The sequence below is a fragment of the Ictalurus furcatus genome, chromosome 23 (genome assembly GCF_023375685.1).
Source record: "Ictalurus furcatus strain D&B chromosome 23, Billie_1.0, whole genome shotgun sequence".
In the NCBI taxonomy this organism is placed as follows: Eukaryota; Metazoa; Chordata; class Actinopteri; order Siluriformes; family Ictaluridae; genus Ictalurus; species Ictalurus furcatus.
The window spans coordinates 13,146,379-13,165,223 of record NC_071277.1 but is presented as its reverse complement, the minus strand read 5'-3'; the positions used below and the strand labels follow the sequence as shown (position 1 = coordinate 13,165,223).

Genomic DNA, 18,845 nt, shown 5'->3' with positions numbered 1-18,845 from the left:
AGAGGATGAGCACTGACGTTAGGGGTGAATTTGGTACGTATGTATGTATTTGGTGTTCCAATTCATCCCAAATGTGTTCAGTAGGGTTGAGGTTAGGGCTTTGTGCATACCAGTTCTACAGTTCTCCCACACCAACTTTGGCAAATCATGTTGTTTTGGACCTCCCTTTGTGCACAGGGGCACTGTCATGTTGGAACAGGTTTGGAGTCCTTAGTCTGAGAGTCTTAAATCTTAATGCTACAGCATACAAAGTCATTCTAGACCAGGGACGGGCAATCTTATCCGGAAAATGTCGTTGTGGGTGCAGGTTTTCATTCCAACCAAGCATGAGGCACATCTGATTCCACCTGTTTAATCAGTTGATTTGGGCTTTCAATAGATTCAGGTGTGGCTTCTGCTTGGTTGGAATGAAAACCTGCACCCACACCGGCCATTTCTGGATAAGATTGCCCACCCCTGTTCTAGACAATAGTGTGCTTCCATCTTTGTGGCAAAAGGCCACATATGGGTGTGATGGTCAGGTGTCTATATTGTTTTTGGCCATACAGTGTGCTAGCAGAAGTTACAAGCTTTTCAGAAGTGGGTTATTAGCCTACAGCTGGAGCCCAAACACATGTCCATGTCTCACCAAGAGATAGTCACTATCAATTGATATATGTGGCATTCACAGCCAGGTCATATGTTCCTGTGGGTTTGGTGGAAGCAATTTTGTGAATGGTGTGCATTGCATAGGCTGGATCCAATACATTGCCTGATTTCAAAAATACTAATTTTTCTCCAGGGACTGCAGCAAATACCCATATATGCTAAAGGTGTATGTGGCTGTAATCTCAATACTCCATAACACCAGTGAGGTGATCACTTTGGGGTCTCATTTTTGAAAGAAACAAGGTTCCTCCATCAGCCATGTTTCCATAAGAAATTGGGTTCTCCCTGTATACCTACATTTCCATCCAAGTTGCAAATTTAACCTTGGAAAAATTGGAATATTGCATAAAACACTTGCAAATAAAGCATCATTTCCATCCCATGTGTTTAAGAGAGGATGTACATAGAGGAATTTATTGGGTAAATGGGTATCATAGTTTATGCTCATGCCTTCTTATTGAATTCTTATTGAATTATTCTTATTAAATTTAACTTAAATTCTTATTCTTATTGAATTATCCACCTGAAAGTTTTTTATGCACATTTTGGAGATTTTATTCATAACGGTAAATGGCATACTTATATAGTGCTTTTATCCAAAGAGCTTTACACTGTGTCTCATTCACACACACCAATGGTAGCAGAGCTGCCATGCAAGGTGCTAACTTGCCATCAGGAGCAACTTGGGGTTCAGTGTCTTGCCCAAGGACACTTCGGCATGTGGAGTCATGTGGGCCGGGAATTGAACCTCCAACCCTACAACCTGCTCTACCACCTGAGCCACAGCCATCCTATTCATATCTGGTGTTTCCATCCAGCATCTTTTATGTGATGTCCCAAAATTCAAATAGGCAGTGAATGCACTGGTACATCTACTTGAATGGATATAAAAGAAAAAATACCAAACTATGCTTAGAGTAAAAATGATTTGCAAGTTAAATAGATACTTAAACAAAACCTTGACCTATTTTTTTTTATGCAAATGTAAGAATAAATAAATAAATGAATAAAGCAGAGGACACAATCCTTCTCAATCCATTTTGCAACTCAAATAAATGAAAGTGACAGACTCGCTTGGGTAAAGCTGTAACTCAGAGTTTGTTTTTAATTTCATCCGTTTAGACTCTTGAGCATTACAGCTCACATTTCATCTTTTCAATGGAATCTGTCTTTAAGTCTCCCTCTCTCTCGCTCACACACACACACACACACACACACCCTCAAAGATCAAAATACACCCACATCAGTATCACTGTACATCAATTTACAAAATTTTAAATGGATTTCACAAAGCACAATTTCGACACTAATACATAGCAAATTAGACATTCATTTTAAGATGTGACTGAACTAAGAGATTCCCTGATGCAAAGTAAAACATGTACACAGTCTCTCTCTGGAGTATACAGACACACCCACATGAGCACACACCCACACCCACAAGCATTTCCCTCATCCTAGAGGTCTTACACACCCATCCTGACCATCGTGGATGTGATGTGGGTTCATATACAAAAGTCTGTTTTTTGCATCAATTTAAAAATTACTTTGTACATTTCAAGTAAAAGGTCCACCGATGTGTAATTTGTTCACATTTCTGAAACCAATTATTTATACAATTAGCAACCATACAAATCATAAATAATAATAATAATGCATTGATATTGCGGTGCCTCAAAACCATGCACTTTTGAGTCCAAAACGTTAATAAAAATCAAATTAGCAATAAGTTAATAAGAATCAAATGATCAAATAACTTTTGAATAAAGTAGCAGATTTCAGTTAGGACTACATACAGAGGATACAAGAAAAATACAGGAGAAGTCAAGAAATTTTGTGCCTGGTTAGCAGCATAGTCCTCCAAAGACCTTTATATTTATACCCAACTTGTACATTCTGATGCCCAGTTCTATAACAGGACAATTACAGAAAACTGCTTTTAAGCAGATAACATTCCAGTCTGTTCCAATTTTCTGAAGTACTTATTCATCATAGGGCAACCTCAGTAACTACATACAATGTGGACTCATCACCATCAAGGATGAGTCACATAGTTGGGACATAAAAAAGATGAGGAAAAAATGATTGCGCCTTGTGGTTAGAAGTACTAAGGCAGGTATCCAGGGTGTGGGGGCGCTATTCCTCATCCACACTCCTCAGCATAAGAATGCAGTTATAGATTTTCAGAGCAGGGCCCAGCTTGATACTTAGGATCTTTACAATGTCAGACTGGGTGAGAAGGAGGAAGGCTTCACCATCAATTTGCTATAAGAACGACAAACATCAAATTGGATCAATATCAACATCACGAGAAATCAAAACATCATACAGTAGATCCGAGAGTAAAATCACTGAAGAAAAAAAAAAAGTAGTCATTTTATTTTACCTCATTCCTGAAAATGGCAGCATGTTCCCTGCAGCCTGGTAGCTTTCTGACAAAACTCGCAACCTGACAAAGTTTTGCACATAAAAGATGACAATGCAAAGTAACAATGACTGAAATTCATCAACGCAAATTAGGGTGGAAAACCCATAAACTGATTAGATAAGTTGGAAAATAACTGAATATACTAAAAGGTGGCAGCAAATAACATATGGTAAGCAAGTTAGCTAGTGAAGTGCGTTAATACACACTAAGAAAAACAAATGAGTTTACGATTATAATCCTCTTCTAGCAAAGTTTCTAATGTAGCACATTGTGTTTGTGCTAGCGTAGCCTGCCAAGTGTTTATGCTATGAGATTTGGTGTTCTGTCCTTGCATCCCATGTAAGATATTCGATTCTAACCACAAGGTGACTATGTGCAGGAAGAGAAGACAGTTTAAATGACAGTTTTGTGTCAAACTTTTTCTAAGTTGGTTTTGACGGTGTTTCCACATACACTATATGGCCAAGAGTTTGTGGACACCTGACTATAACACTCATGTTCTTTTTGAACATTCCATTTCAGATCGAATCCCACTTTGGTGTTGTTCTTATCGCTTGGAGGCCAGTCACTGTTGTTGGGGATGGTTCCATATGGACATCCCGGGGACACTTGGAATCCATGGAGATGGCATTGGACTGAAATTGGTGCGGGCAGTTCTGGTGCAGTGTCTTGGGACTGTGGTTGCGGTGACGGTTTTCGACGTTAATTGTACAAACAGACTTTGCGCTCGGGTCTCCATCGGTAGACAGTTCATTATTTCAGCGGAACAGACTTTGTGTTGAAACTGTGGTGAATTCCCTGATTACACAGTTGCTCTCTTTGTTTTATCGTGTAGCATACAGTTATATAAGGTAATTGTTTATAATTACACTATCAGGTGTCACCCAGATGAGGATGGGTTCCCTTTCTGAGTCTGGTTCCTATCAAGGTTTCTTCCTCATATCATCTGAGGGAGTTTTTCCTTACCACTGTTGCCTCTGTCTTGCTCATTAGGGATAAAATGTACCGATTTAAAATTTAGATCTGAAATTGATATATTTCTATAAAGCTACTTTGTGACAATGTCCATTGTGAAAAGCGCTATACAAATAAAACTGAAAACTTTGTTATTATAATGACTTCCACTATTCTGGGAAGGCTTTCCACTAGATTTTGAACTGTGACTGTGGTCAGGCACTGATGATGGGAGAGAAGACGCCATTCCAATTCATCCAAAAGGTGTTCAGTAGAGTTGAGGTCAGGGCTCTGTGCAGGACACTCGAGTTCTTCCACTCTGACCTTGGCAAACCATGTCTTCATGGACCTCGCTTTGTGCAGAGAGGTACTGTCATGCTGGAACACATCTGGGCCCCTTAGTTCCAGTGAAGGGAAACTGCAATGCTACAGCATACAAATACATCCTATTCAATTGTGTGCTTCCGACTTTGTGGTAATGGTTTAGGGAAGAACCACATATGGGTGTGATGGTCAGGTGTCCACAAATGTTTGGCCATATAGTGTACCTGCATGTTAAAACTGTCTGAAAACATGTCATCCATGCACGCTAATCCACCTAGTAAAAAATGTTCTAACATCAGCCAGACCATGCTTCAGCCAATGTAGTGTAGCAAGTGGTGGGATTTTTGCTATAGTTACAGTATCGAGGTATGCCAATTTTCTTTTAAGCTTCATGCCAAATGAAATCTTTTTTTGAGTCAGTAAGAAGTTTTTTGGTTTTTTTTATCTTGCTGGTTCTTAAACCTACTTGTCCACTGGGCAAGTACGAATAAAAAAAAATAATAGCCCAGACATGATTTGTCCACTCATGGCATAATAAGACTTCAGTGGGCAAGCATATAATACTGAGCATCATCAATAATAAATTGCACTTTTACCTCTTCTGTGTTCCACTTGGCCACTGTCTTTGCACTGAGACCCAGTGCTTCAGGTAACAGTTTGCCATGTTTCTCCCAACAGTGCTGAAACTTGGGTGGCTCCCAGCCACAGAACACAGAGTCATGCAAGAACTGCTGCAGAGAGTCTACTGAGAGAAACACACCAACTAGGTTCTCACATCTAATTACCCTTACCCAAAATTAATTTTTGAATGATGTCATATATGCTCATCAACCACTTATTAGGAACACCTGTACATTCATGTAATTATCCAATTTGTCAGTCACGTGGCATCAGTGCAAGGCATAAAAATCACGCGGTTACAAAAACTTCATTTAATGTTCACATCAAACATCAAAAAGGGGAAAAGATGCAATCTTCGTGACTTTGATCATGGTGTCAGAACAGTCTCTAGGGTTTACAGCACACAGTGAGCAGTTGTTCTGTGGGCAGAAATGCCTTGTTGATGAGAGTGGTCAACGAAGGACAGACTGGTTCAAGCTGACAGGAAGGCTATGGTAACTCAAATAACACCTTTTTTCAATCATGGCCAGTAGAAAAGCACATCAGAACACACAATACTTCTAACCTTGATGTGGGTGGGCTACAATAGCAGAACCAGCCCATATGCCATGATCAAAGTTACAGAGATCACATTCTCCCCCATCCTGATGTCTGATGTGAATATTAAATGAAGCTCTTGACCTGCATCTGCGTGCTTTTATGCATTGTGCTGCTGACACATAATTAGCTCATTGAATAATTGTATAAATGAGCAGGTGTAGAGGTGTTGTGAATAAAGTGTTTGGTGAGTTTAAACAAAACCAGCCTTTTTTGAATTACCTTTTCCATTTCCTTCATGCTTCACCTGATTCGGCTTTGTGCACTTGGCTGCAGTAGCAGTCCTGCAAAGAAAATAATCAACAAAAAATATACGAGTCATACTTACACACAGCACCAGGCACGTTTTTAATTTGCTCTCATTTCGGTAGAAATATACACAAACCCCCTTACTTGGCTGGTGAGGAGCTCTCAGTGTTGTCATTGTTTTCAGGATTGCTGCCTGTGGGTGTGGTAGAAGGAGTCTGTGTGACTGATTCTGTGCGCCTGTGCCGTGAAGGTCCACTCAGTGTCACCGGCCTCTCTCCGCTCAGCCTGTCAGGCAGCAGCCCTTCCTTATTCAAATTCAGCTCAGAATAGGGACAGCTGACGGCCCTGAAAGAGAGAGACAAGTTTTTTAATGCGTTATTAGTTTAACGTGTTTGAGGTTTGTATGATTATGAAATTGTTGTCCAATTTTAAGGCATGACGAATGTCCATGAGCATTTCACTTATGCTTTCGAAATTAGCGGCAATTCAGAGCAGCAATTGCTTGAATGGTGGGTTCATTATTATTCTTAATGAATAACACAACAACTACAAAACAGTACAATGACAAACTCGCTGATATTAAACATAGAACTTTTGAAACCAAATCTTCTGCCATCGTCTCGTCAGTCAGCTTGCCTCACACTCACTCCTGCTAAATGAAATCTGATTCCTATTCCTACTGACCTGTATTGCGACTCTGACTCCTTCAGCTCATGTTGCATTGAGCAGACACGTTCAGTTTTTAATTGTAGTGTCCGTTCTCTAACTGAACTCAATGATTTTTATTACTATAAAAAGGCAAAACGAAAGTGGGGGCAGGGCCTCGGTGGGCAAGTGATGTAATCGGTGTGTGGCCCGAACACCGGTAACACCAGGAACACCATCTATCACAGCAAGCCTAGTAAACAGGAATTAAACAAACCTGACACCTTCAGTGTGCAATATGTAAAAAAGTGTGTCCATGTCAATTACTAACGTGTAATGTGTTCCATAGCGAGGCCCTTTAATGTGTCCAACCCCATTACATCCTGGAGTAGGGCAGCCTTGTCCTGGAGGCACCTGGGGATCACTAGAACCTGAAAACAACTAAATACAATTAGTGTTTAACATAAAAACACACATAAATGTATATGTGTGATATTTACAGCATTATACACCAAGTGCAAGCAAGATGATGATTGTGTATGCTTATGCGTTGAATTATGATATAATTCTATTATGAATTATGACTGTATTACAACTGGGGTTCTGCAGAGGATGACCAGTCTTTTGACACCATCCTACAGGATGCAGTTCGGGGCTATCAGCATCCACCCAGTAATTGTATTCATCGCTCCAACCATCAAAATGGATCTGAAATAAAACCACACACAAACACAACAGAATGTTATACAACGATATTTTAAAAAACGACAATTTGTGTGAAAGTCTAAGTGATAATCCAAATATACAGCCAACTTGAAATCATTCTTGCTAGCTAAATACACTGATTTAATTACAGCTGGTGACCAAATGAAAAATGTAATGTTAATTCAGCCTCAGAGGCATCTTGACTTGGAGGTAGTACATTAAGTGACAATACAATTCCCTAAAGCTATTAAAGACATTTCGGGGAATGAAGTAACTGTAACGTATGGAAGTGGTGTAGGGTGTATACCTTGACCCTGTGGTCCTCTGTGTCTGATATAGTGGCAACGCGGATGAGCATGGGGTTGCGTTTGTCCACTGCCTCCAACTTCATCCCCACCTGGAAGCCATGTGGAGGTCTCTAAAAAGGAAGAGCACGTGGATGTTTCGCCATTCGAATTTTAACATCAGAGATTCATCGGTTCGCTGATGTGAGCACGCTCTGTCACACTCACCTGTTTGAAGGCTCTAGCAGGTGCTGCTTGGGCTCCAGTCTCTTCCAGGTATTTCTCCCATGAGAAACATTTTGGTTGCTTGTACTCTGATAAACACAGCAAACACTGTTGTATGTACAACTAAATCGAATCAATTCCATAAAATCTAATCAGTTCATCTGCTGATGTGCAGTTGGACTGGTGTTCCTAATAAATCGGGCAGGGAGTGTACATATTTTGTTTACCGGCAGGTGTGGTCAGCGTTAACTCTGCTTCCTCACAATACCCAACTGGATGAATATACGGGCTGCTAGCATCACACCTGGCAACGGATGCACAACGATTTAAAAGTTTGTACATGCACGTACAGGTAAATAGAAAGACAAACATACACACTCTTTCTTACCAGTAATCATATGTATCATCCCAGTTATCAAAGTGGATGAGGAGGCGGTTATCCACAACGGCAGAAATTGTGGCTACACAGATTAGTGATGGGTTTTTCCTGTCGACAGCCTCGAGCTTCATCCCAGCACGAAAGCCTGAGGGGGTCACTGACTGCAAGGTGCCATTAGAGAACTGTTATAATATGTGCTCTATACACACTGAAGGAGAAGAGTACATGCTGTGTTAGAGGAGTGCATGGTACACAGCAACTTACAGTATTAAGACTTTTAAAGAAATGTTTGGGTGCCAGCTGGCCTCTACAATTCTTTACATAAGTGTTCCAATTAAATTCACCATCTCTGCAACCTACAAGGACAAGCACACACAATGAAATGAAAATTAATTCTCCACTAGGTGCTTTTGAAAATTCTGAAGGCGGGATCTCATTACATATTGGTTAAAAGAGAGCATCTAGCCACTAATCACAACTGTTTTATATTTGCATCATATTTACCTACTAATTACAAAATTCTTAACATAACACCAAAACATTGGGAAAAAAAGACCAGAGGTGTTTAACATTAGCCTGTCACTGAAATGGCTCCAGGAAATTATGCTAATTTCCCTTTGGGTCACTGTCTATTTTATTAAGGACCTTTGGGCAGCAGCAGCTTGAGGCCCATCTTCTCACACCAGCCTGGAGGTTTCACATCCCACGAGTCTGCATTGACCCAGAAGTCATAGCACTCAGGATAACCATCGAAATGAAGTCTTATTCTGTAACCCTGGACCTGAGAGCAAGAGAACACAATCACAGACTCTTTACTTCACAAACTACCTCAATTAAAAGGGATTTTTTGTCAAGAACTAAACAGTGATTAGATTCAGCAATTTAAGCTTCTCAGGAAATACTATAATGCGTTAAATGTATTTGTTCCTCTAAAACGTTCTCAGGCATATTTCTGCATTTCTGAAAATAGAACCTTCAGCTATCCAGCACCTTGGTACTAATTTAGTATTAGTTTTGCTGCTCAAGAATTTCCTGTGAATTATTTCACTTTGTGCAAATGGTGTCTGTGCAAGCAACTACAGTAGCTGATGGTACTCTGAGAAAATGCACCGTGTAATCAAGCTTCAGTAGAAAAAAAAAAAAACTGTCTCATGCCCCAATAATCATTCAGGGCCATTTAATTGAATTTTCCTTCCGCAGGATGTATGGAGTATAACTATCAGTCAGACCAACCATAATCGTGTTTCTAGTACAGTCTGTGAGATGGGCTGTATATGTAACTAAAACATTTTTACATTTTTTGAACTGCCCCCTCTTCAGGTCGAAACGCAGCATCACGTTTGCGCCATCCCAAGACATGAATCATATTTTTGAACCATTCGGTTTATTTGCTTGTGTGTGTGTGTGTGTGTGTGTTTTTTTTTGTCACTGGTTTTTAACAGATGTTATATACAGCAATTAATAAGAAAGTGTACAGGTTAACATTTCAGAGTCTACTCCTCCCCTCCCTTAATTTTTTTTGGACCTACATGAAGTGCTATTTTACCAGGGACTTGCATATAGTTGCATTGTGTAGGTGTACAATTATTGACTAAACAGTATAATAAAAATAAAAGGCATTCAAATGCTCCCAATTTTAACACAGCATGGAGTGACTGTTGATCATGCATTACCTCTGCCACAGTAAGCACACAGAAGAAAGCAGGATGGCAGGGGTCCAGGCCCTCCAACTTCATTCCAACCTTAAACGCATTCCTGCTCTGAGGAAAGGCCTGGTGCTGCAAATCACACACCCCAGCACTTTAACATCCTATCCAAGACATATTGTTTATCATGTGTAAAATTCTCATAATTTAGACATCCTACCTCTTTAAATAATTTTAAGGGGGCAGACACAGCTTTCTCTTCCTCTAGGTAGGCTGGCCAGCTCCAAGCCTTCTTCTTCACGGGCACGGCTGTTACTATGGCAATAGTATCATACCATACGTAAGACACGATCATATTTTGTAATTTTAAATTAGAAACATCTTGATGAAACTGATGATGAATATTTCAGTTGAAGCTCTAAAACATCATAAGATGTCCTTGCTTACTGTCCACATTAAATGGCTTGACAGCGGTTTTGATTCTGTATGTTGAGATATTTCCTTCTGAAACAGGATGTCAGCATGACGGCATGTTTAAGCGTGTGACTGATTTACACGACAGCCAATAGTGCTCGAGATACATCATGCTGTGCTGAATTTAAACAAATTTAACAGAAACTTAGCAAACATGCTAAATATGCAGAACAGTGATGAGGACAGCCTTTTTTGAACTTTGGAGGATTTCTCACTTCCTACACCCATGTCTGTGGACTATAACAAGGATTATATCCTAGACAAGAGATATTATACTACTCGATAAAATATTTCTTAGTATAACTCCAACGAAGTATTAAGACGAAATCAACAGAATCTAAATTTTCCATCAGTCTAAGGCAGGGGTGTCCAATCTTATCCGGAAAGGGCCGGTGTGGGTGCAGGTTTTCATTCCAACTAAGCAGGAGTCACACCTGATTCCACCTGTTTAATCAGTTGATCTTGGCTTTCAATAGACTCAGGTGTGGCCTCTGCTTGGTTGGAAAGAAAACCTGCACCCACACCGGCACTTTCCGGATAAGACTGGACACCCCTGGTCTAAGGTAACAAGCCATTCTAGCACTGAACATCCCAAAGCTTGTAAAACAATCTCTAAAATGTGCCTGTCACAGAATCACAAACTTACACAAATTCCACCCTCTTTGAAATAAAAATCTATTTTTCATCAATCAAGGGATGGCTGGAAAAGGGAATAGTGTGTGTGAAGACAAAAACGCTCGGACGAGGTTGGATGTTTGCTGCTAACAAGCTGTTACTGTATAGCAAAAAATGGACGTTCATTTTACTAGACAAAAAATACTAGCAAAGGAAGACTCAAAATTGTTTTGTCTTTGTACTGGAAGGAATGAACCGTAAAACCAAAACTAATTTTTATTAAAGATAGAATATAACACTAAGGCACATGAACAAAACATATTTTGTTTTGATGTTATATGAATGTACATGCATGATGGAAGGTTACCCAATCTGGCAAGTTTAGCTGCTTTTCTGCCTTTTGAGACTCTAAACTTCTCCTATAAGGTAAAGAACAGTTTATTAGCCACAGTACAGAAACCCACGTTATGTGGTCTGCGTGAGCTGAGCATGTGATAATGTGTGAATGCACATTACCTCCTCTTCCTCAATGTTGTCTTCCTCATCATCCTCAGACTCCATGAACATCTTCTTCTTCTTCCGAATTCGTTTACCTAAACGTTCACCTTCTCCTGTATCACCTGGAGTCGACCTTCAGAGTCAAACACACACACAAAATTAAACAAATCACTGAAAAGCATTCTCAGTGCAGGCCTATCACCAGGACAACATTATTGGCAGGCTTGTGAGGTGCTCATTTTTGACATGTCTCACATTACACTGAAGTATAAATAAAGTAGCTGAGAACTACAACAATTTTATTTAATTAAAAACTGAAGTAAATAACATTTACATAATAAACTATAGAAATAATGGGAGCACCATTTGTAGTTTCTCCTCTGTAGCACCCCTGTGGTTCAACTCTGCTACAGGCACAGAGAACGTGTCTTAGCATCCAAACATTGAGACACGTCACATTATTTCAGTAATGTTACTGCCTTCTGTTGAGGCCACCCAGCACCCCTCCCCGAGCTGTACACTATAAGCTATCAGAGAGCTGAGGGGCTTGCTAAGCATTTCTGGATGATACATTATAGTAAATACGTACGCAACAACGAGTTTATTTTACTTCCCTGCAACAAATATTCTCCTTTAGCAACAACACCCTCACAAGCAATGTGAAAGTTGCGAGTTACTAATTATGGATTTGTGAATAGTAATTAATAATAAGTCAGAACAAGAACATTTACTAAATAATTACTAAGTAAGTCAGGACAAGAAGATACATCCATTACATTTACATTTATTCATTTAGCAGACGCCTTTATCCAAAGCGACTTACAAATGAGAGAATACAAGCAAAGCGATATATCAAGCAGAGAACAATACAGAACAAGTAGTGCTACCATACAAGATCTGTAATTGAGTTCTAGAAGAAGCAAAGTGCGCAGAGTAGAGGTGTAAGAGCCAGAGTAAGGGGTTTTTTTTAGGGGTTGGTTAGGTGTTCACGGAAGAGGTGGGTCTTTAGCTATTTGTTTGTTTTTTAAGATACTGACAGATTGTGCGGTCCGGATTGAGTGGTGCTTGAAAGTTTGTGAACCCTTTAGAATTTCCTATATTTCTGCATAAATATGACCTAAAACATCATCAGATCTAAAACAACATTAGGAAACCCATCAACATCTCAGAGTTGAAGCTGTTCTGTACTGAGGAATGGGCTAAAATTCCTCCTAGTTTAGCCGTCAGGCTACTGTCTGTTTAGTTATGAGAACTATAAGCAAATTTACAACTGTAAAACTCAAACCAGAATTTGCATTTAGTATATTATAATTCAATTTCTTATCATAGCACAGTGATTAATTGGTTTTGTAGTATCTCAAAGAGCCCATTTCATTCTTCTACATTCCATTCATTTGAAATGTCACTGACCTATTTACTGACAAGGTATTTAAATTTGAACCTATTTAAAATGAAAATCTATCTTAGTAGTATACATGTCCTTATGTCAAAACACACCTGAACTATTTACTGTGAACTCAAAGTAGATGTCATGTGAACCAACAGCACAGTCCATCTGATTAATATGTATTTCGACTCCAAGTGATTGTCTCACACTTGCATTTGAGTTTACCTTCCACTGCTGGGCTGTACACAGCCAGGACTGCAGAACTTTCCCTGGACAAAAGACTCCCGTGAACCAGAGTGGCCACAGGACTTGCAGCTGGCCATCTCCATGTTGGAGCGATCCTCTCTGCTGGTGCTCATTGTACTGGAGCTACCTGTCTGCGTCTGCAGTCCAGACGGAGCTGTTGAAACCAACAACAACAAAAAAATAGAACAAACACTATTTAAATGCATTTTACTATGTTAAGGCACGTAAAGAAATTTTGTGGGATTTTCTACATGTTAAACTCAAGTTTGTTGTAGGTTCCCATGTCTATACTCACCCACATCATATGCACGTAGTTTTGCTGCTTCTGCCTGGTTTGAATGCTTGGGTGGCTCTGATGAGCCGTTAGAGGGCGTAGTCTCTGACTGTGGGCATGAGGACTCCTCTTCTTTGTCTTTCGGCTCTGGATCCGTTACGATCTCAAGCGTCCCAAATTCTGTCATCCGGAACTGAGAAAAAAAATAGTTCTTATACTTCCTTATCCAAGTTACCGTGAATATGCCTCAAGTCATGGATAAAGTGTGCTGAGAGCTGGCTGGGAGAACGTCAGAATTTAGTAGTCTAGTGTTCTATAGCAATCAGCCAGCTAGTGGGGGTGTAATGATACAGCGTATCGTATCATTCATATTCATATTTATACAATGCTCTCGATTAGTTGTCAGCGTACACAGCACATTATAAGAGGAGTTATTGGCATTATGAAATTTATATGCACACAATACATCATTGGAGCAGTTATTAGTGCTTGTGAAAGGCCGCCTGCTTAGAAACAGGTTTTTCTTTAACCCCTGTACACTGATTTGATATAAAGAGGACACTATAGTTTCAGAGGGTGTGTGATTGATTAAGTTTAAATACTTATTTCACTTCATGTAATATAAGCCTACTTTATTATGCAGTCTGTTGAATGTATCGTTCCGTACGCAGACATAACGTATAAAAAGCCTCATATCGACCAATATGCCGTATCGTCACAGCTGTATTAGCCAGCACTAAGAACACACAACAAACCTCTCTGCTGGATTCCCGGCTGATTCAGTCGAGGTTGGGAAGTTCATAGCTGCACATATGAGACTCTGCTCAATACAGTGCAGAACACAGGATTCAAAAACCCATCTGAGCTTGAGAGAAATGTGTGACTTTCTGAGCACAACTAGCTAACAGCAGAATGGGAATAAATCACCCTGCGCTTCAGACACGCCCCCTTGAGTCATGGCAGCTGGGTTGCCGGGGAGTTTATGCCAAATTGGGATAGGGTTGAAACAACAAATCAGAAATGTGAGCATGCCATGGTGAACTTGTTTCCCCGTGCAAAGACTTAGAAAAAGAGGAAAAATGTGCTTTCCCTTTCAAATGTCCAAACTTTTTGGGCTAGTTTCAGATGTGAATTTCCCTCTGGAATTAATAAAGTCAGCTGTTTATCTTTTTGAGCTGTTCTTGAGATGTAGTTGGGATTGAATTTTTGGTGAGACCGGGCAACCCTGAAAACCAGCGAAAGCTTGACCAGATGTTTTGTTTGTAATTTAACACCATGCTAGCTACCACGGCTATTTTCACGGCAGGAAACAGGTTAAAATTTAGAAAAATATGAAGAATTTACATACATTTTTTACATACGCAAGTTTATCTTTGATAAACAAACAATCTAAAACTAAATCTGGCATCACTTCATTAAAATCTTTTCATATGAATAAACCGAATAAATTTAATTGATTTTTTTTTTAAAGACTCCTAGAGGATGCGAAACCGTCAGTCAGTAAAACAGTGTGCCTCAGAGATATTGCTTTGGCATGGGGGCATAAAGGAGGATCTTCAGCCCTTAATAGAAACTTGAGTGAGTCTGGAGTGGCCTATTCGACAACGGGTGTAGATGATAGGGTCCCAGCGATTATCCAAGTAGAAACAACATATTCTACCAACAACAGGGCTGATTTCGTAAAGTTTATTTGTCTTGGCCAGATGTTTATTTAGCCAAGTTTAATTTAGTTGCTTTCTAATGCACAGGGTTTTTTTTATTTTTGCACTATATGCTAAAGGTCTGAATGGCTCACAGAAACACTGTCATTATTAAGTCTCAATGTTGGACTTTTAACCTTTTAATGTATTGGTCTTTGATATTGTTGAATGTTTTAATCAACTGAATTGGACCGGACATATTCAAAAAAAATACCTATTTTTGTATTGAAAAAATACAAAAACCTATTGAAAACATATTGTATCAAGGTGTAACATATCACTGTATTATATACTGATATTGAATTTTGTGTAACGTTACACCCCTACTAGCCTGCACAATAATTTACCATGAAATGAAAACAGTGGCTACTGATACATTTCCAGCATTCAGCAACTGAATAAAAAAAATCTTCTGGACTTACAAGGGACGTTCAGAAACATAGTTTTTAAAGCAGCAATAAAAATCTGTCCTTTGCTGTAAAGTTTGAACATTACTTTTCTGGACTTTAAGTCCCTGGCTAAGTTAACCTGGTGATGCTCATTATCTGTACCAGCAATGTGGTCCATTTGTTTGCTTGTTTTTTTCTTCTTTACCCTCATCAAAATTTGGGCAGGGTTTATTTGTGTTACCTGTGATTTATTTCTCTAAGCTTTGCATCCATACCAATGGCTGGAAGACCCAAATTCTGTGCTGTCTAGCATCATCATCATACCGTCAATAATTATTATTATTATTATTTTTAAAGATATTGTTTTGTGATTTAAATGGCAATAAAAACGAAATGCATTTTTTATTAATTTTTATAATTAATTACTACCCAAGCCATCTATTTCCCTATAAGTGTTAAGTGCGATTATATCTAGAGATGCACCCATTTGAAACCTGTGTCAAGACCAGATCGTAGTCCATATACTCAGATTTTAGCTCTTGCATGTGAACAGACGACACAAATTGTTTTAAAGCACGCTGCCGTCTTTCACATTTTTCGCAAAACTTAGTTATGGTAGGAATGTCACATCTCTGACATTGATGTACAGAGAATTAAAAATAATGGGTTTAGTGCGTCCCTGTCTGTATTACTGAGCGTCTGTACCCTGATGTTACTGCCAGGCAACGTAGCGATGCCGTCCTTCCAATCAAGAGCAGCTATCATGTCAAAATCTGCTCCTGGGGCTGAGCTATTGCTGGCAGGTGTGTCTGTCATTTTCCCCTGAGACAGAAAGACAGACAGAAAGAATCACAGACAGGGAGAGACAGAGAGAGAGAAAGAGAAAACAGCAATCTAAAACTTCATAGCTGATAAATAAGAGTTAAATATGACTTATTTTTCAGCACAGAGCTCCATCTATTCTTCACTACGCAGATCGTTTAACTCTGTTGTTTACCTTTTGACGTTTTCATAACTCGATTTTAAAAAACAATAAGTTTAATTACAAGCCTACCAATCATCGCTCTGCACGACCGTGGTCAGATTCTCTGTCGACACTTTACGGAGTGACAGATTAAGCATGTGTCAGACTTGTATGTTTATAAAGACTGTATAACACGCACAAGACCTTGTTTCCGAGATCAGAGACAGACACCGATACGCCCGCAACTCGGCTTACGAAATAAGCTGCGCGTTATCTGCTGTACCGCGCTTTTCCGCCAGGGGGCGACTCGCGGCCGGGACTGACTGCACCAAGCACTTAAATACGGATAAAACATGGATTTATAATTGTTTCCAAAGCGATTTGTCCAGAAACACGGGTGGAAATAAACTCATCCGGTTCTCCCTCAGGCACTCAGGCCATCCAAAACTGAAAGAAGCGAGTGAAATAAAAGTTAGAGGAACAAGTTCAGCTTTACGTTGTTTTAAAATAATCTCGTGGAAATCCCCGGTTCAGTAATGTCCACATAGTTCTGCGGGTTTAGTGAAAGGAAAAATTACAGACCGATATGTTTTCCAACACAAAACTAGACGTTTGCGCGTGTTAACATTCGTATAGTGTGGGTGACACTGTAATAACGTTCTTCACCCATCGTTTATTTTAAATCAAATCCGACTCCAGGAAGCTGTAGACACCGTGACAACGCGTCCGTGTACAGCCCGAGGATGTGTTCAACTTGTTCAAAATGTTTGTTTCTCGGCTCCAAGAGTGTTGCATGAATTTTATTCCAACCATAAATAAAGTGCAATGCGCGAGCGCCCATTATTAGCATTTGCCTGATACAAAATGGCGGAGGATAGCAAAGGGCGGCCGACACGTTAAACTATTGAAATTGTCAGAGTTATCTGGTCTAAGTAATTCCGCACGACCTTTAATTGCTATATGGAGGTCGAGTGTATAACTTGTTCTGTTGCAAGTCAATGTTTTTCTCTCAGCCAACAAACTCCTTACTTTCCCCTTGTCACGGAATGTCGTTAGCTAGCCCGGTTAGCCTCCGCTGTCTAAACCCGACTGTGGTCCAATTCAAAATGCACAGCCGGCTAGGTGAGGCTAGTAATGCTAGCAAGCGGACCACAATACGCGAAATATACACTTTCTTTTAGCTTTGAAAAAGGGAGAAAACACTCATGCAGGTGGTTTAATGGAGTTCTTCAGAAATAACCAAAACAAAGGAACTCTAGTGCGCCAGGTCCAGCAAAAACAGCGAAACGCTCGCTTTTAATTTCTTCTACACAAACTTGTCACTTCGATTTATCTTAATGGTTTTAAGCATCGTTATAAATAGTTACGGTTGCCGCAACCTGTTAAACAAACATTTCCCTGGGCACTAGTGTCATTGTTTCTTTCGTTAAGCTTTGCATTACGGAGGTATTTTAAGAAAACTGCAACTCACCTCGTTTCTCTTTTAACTCTTATTTTGAGCAGGATGGTTAAGCCGCACTGCGCATGCGCAAGGTATTACCTCTGGCCAACTTCGGGGCTCGATAAACTTCAACACGATCAATGGGGTGGAAGAGTGATGATGATAACGCACCGTGAAGGCGGTGATGTTTGCGGAAAACAAAGCCTTAGTACGAGACAAACTCTTACAGTCTGAAGCTGATGGCTGTCTTGTAAAACATTAACTCTGTGTTGTTCCGAAAATGCGTCCATTTCTGATCAGATACACGTACACATGCTGTAGTGCGCCCCGGTTATCTTCGGTTTATCACCGAGTTTGTCTTACTTTGCTTGAGCTTTACAGGGGCTCGTGCTATGCACAACGGTCTTCAGACTTGGGCTCGAGCTTTGCTCGCTTCACTAGCTCGACTTTATTATTTTTAAACCGTTTCAAAGCGAAAGCATCTGTAATTCGGGTGGTTGTTGGGACTTCACTGATTTTGGTTTCCTGTCTCTATCACGTGTTCGGTTATACTCTATCCGTGATCAGATCTGCTCACTAACACCGGGCAGGCCCTCATAATCAGTTAATACACCATGCGTTGTTTATGTGTTTACGTCGTAGAGTTTAGTTTGTAGCGTTGAAGTGAGATTTCATGCCGTTTATGCCGCTATCAGTTCACATTGCAGCGACGTTTTGAGGCTGCACGCTTTATGGCGCTTGACAGCTGCAGTCAGCGCAGTGCGAAGGTGAAAATGTGCAGTGCGAGGAAAAACACCACTAGATGGCGCCCCGAACACACAAATACTCTATATCATTCCTGCTTATGTTCAGGTCATTGTGTAAAATCCATCCGTCCATCTTCTATATCGCTTATCCTTCTGGGTCGCGGGGAACCTGGAGCATATCCCATTGGGCACAAAGTACACCTTGGACGGGACACAATCACATACTACGTATATATACTACACTTTGGACATGCCAATCTAGCCTACCATGCATGAGGAAACCTGGAGAAAACCCCCGCAGCACAGGGAGAACATGCAAACTGCACACACACACATGTGGTGGGAATCGAACCCCCACCCCTGTAGGTGTGTGGCGAACCTGATAACCATTAAGCCAACATGCGCC

The 18,845-nt window shown here is 40.1% G+C and overlaps 1 protein-coding gene across 4 annotated transcripts; it reads right to left on the bottom strand.

Annotated features, from left to right (window-relative positions):
- Positions 1 to 1,388: 1,388 nt before the first annotated feature.
- Positions 1,389 to 18,837, bottom strand: l3mbtl1b (L3MBTL histone methyl-lysine binding protein 1b). 4 transcript variants are annotated; one of them, XM_053611872.1, is made up of 21 exons: positions 17,724 to 18,837; positions 15,994 to 16,110; positions 13,221 to 13,392; positions 12,905 to 13,079; positions 11,311 to 11,425; positions 11,162 to 11,213; positions 9,926 to 10,020; positions 9,733 to 9,837; positions 8,705 to 8,840; positions 8,324 to 8,415; positions 8,069 to 8,220; positions 7,908 to 7,984; positions 7,684 to 7,769; positions 7,479 to 7,589; positions 7,060 to 7,174; positions 6,798 to 6,897; positions 5,966 to 6,166; positions 5,795 to 5,856; positions 4,951 to 5,099; positions 3,035 to 3,097; positions 1,389 to 2,913 (listed from the first exon to the last, which is right to left on the bottom strand). In XM_053611872.1, the coding sequence occupies exons 2-21, from the start codon at positions 16,102 to 16,104 to the stop codon at positions 2,785 to 2,787; spliced, it is 2,298 nt and encodes a 765-aa protein (XP_053467847.1). In that variant the 5' UTR covers positions 16,105 to 16,110; positions 17,724 to 18,837; the 3' UTR covers positions 1,389 to 2,784. The 4 variants fall into 4 exon arrangements, with proteins under 4 accessions (XP_053467847.1, XP_053467850.1, XP_053467849.1 ...); XM_053611875.1 differs by having other exon boundaries at positions 4,951 to 5,096; XM_053611874.1 differs by lacking the exon at positions 17,724 to 18,837 and adding an exon at positions 17,282 to 17,605.
- Positions 18,838 to 18,845: the final 8 nt, after the last annotated feature.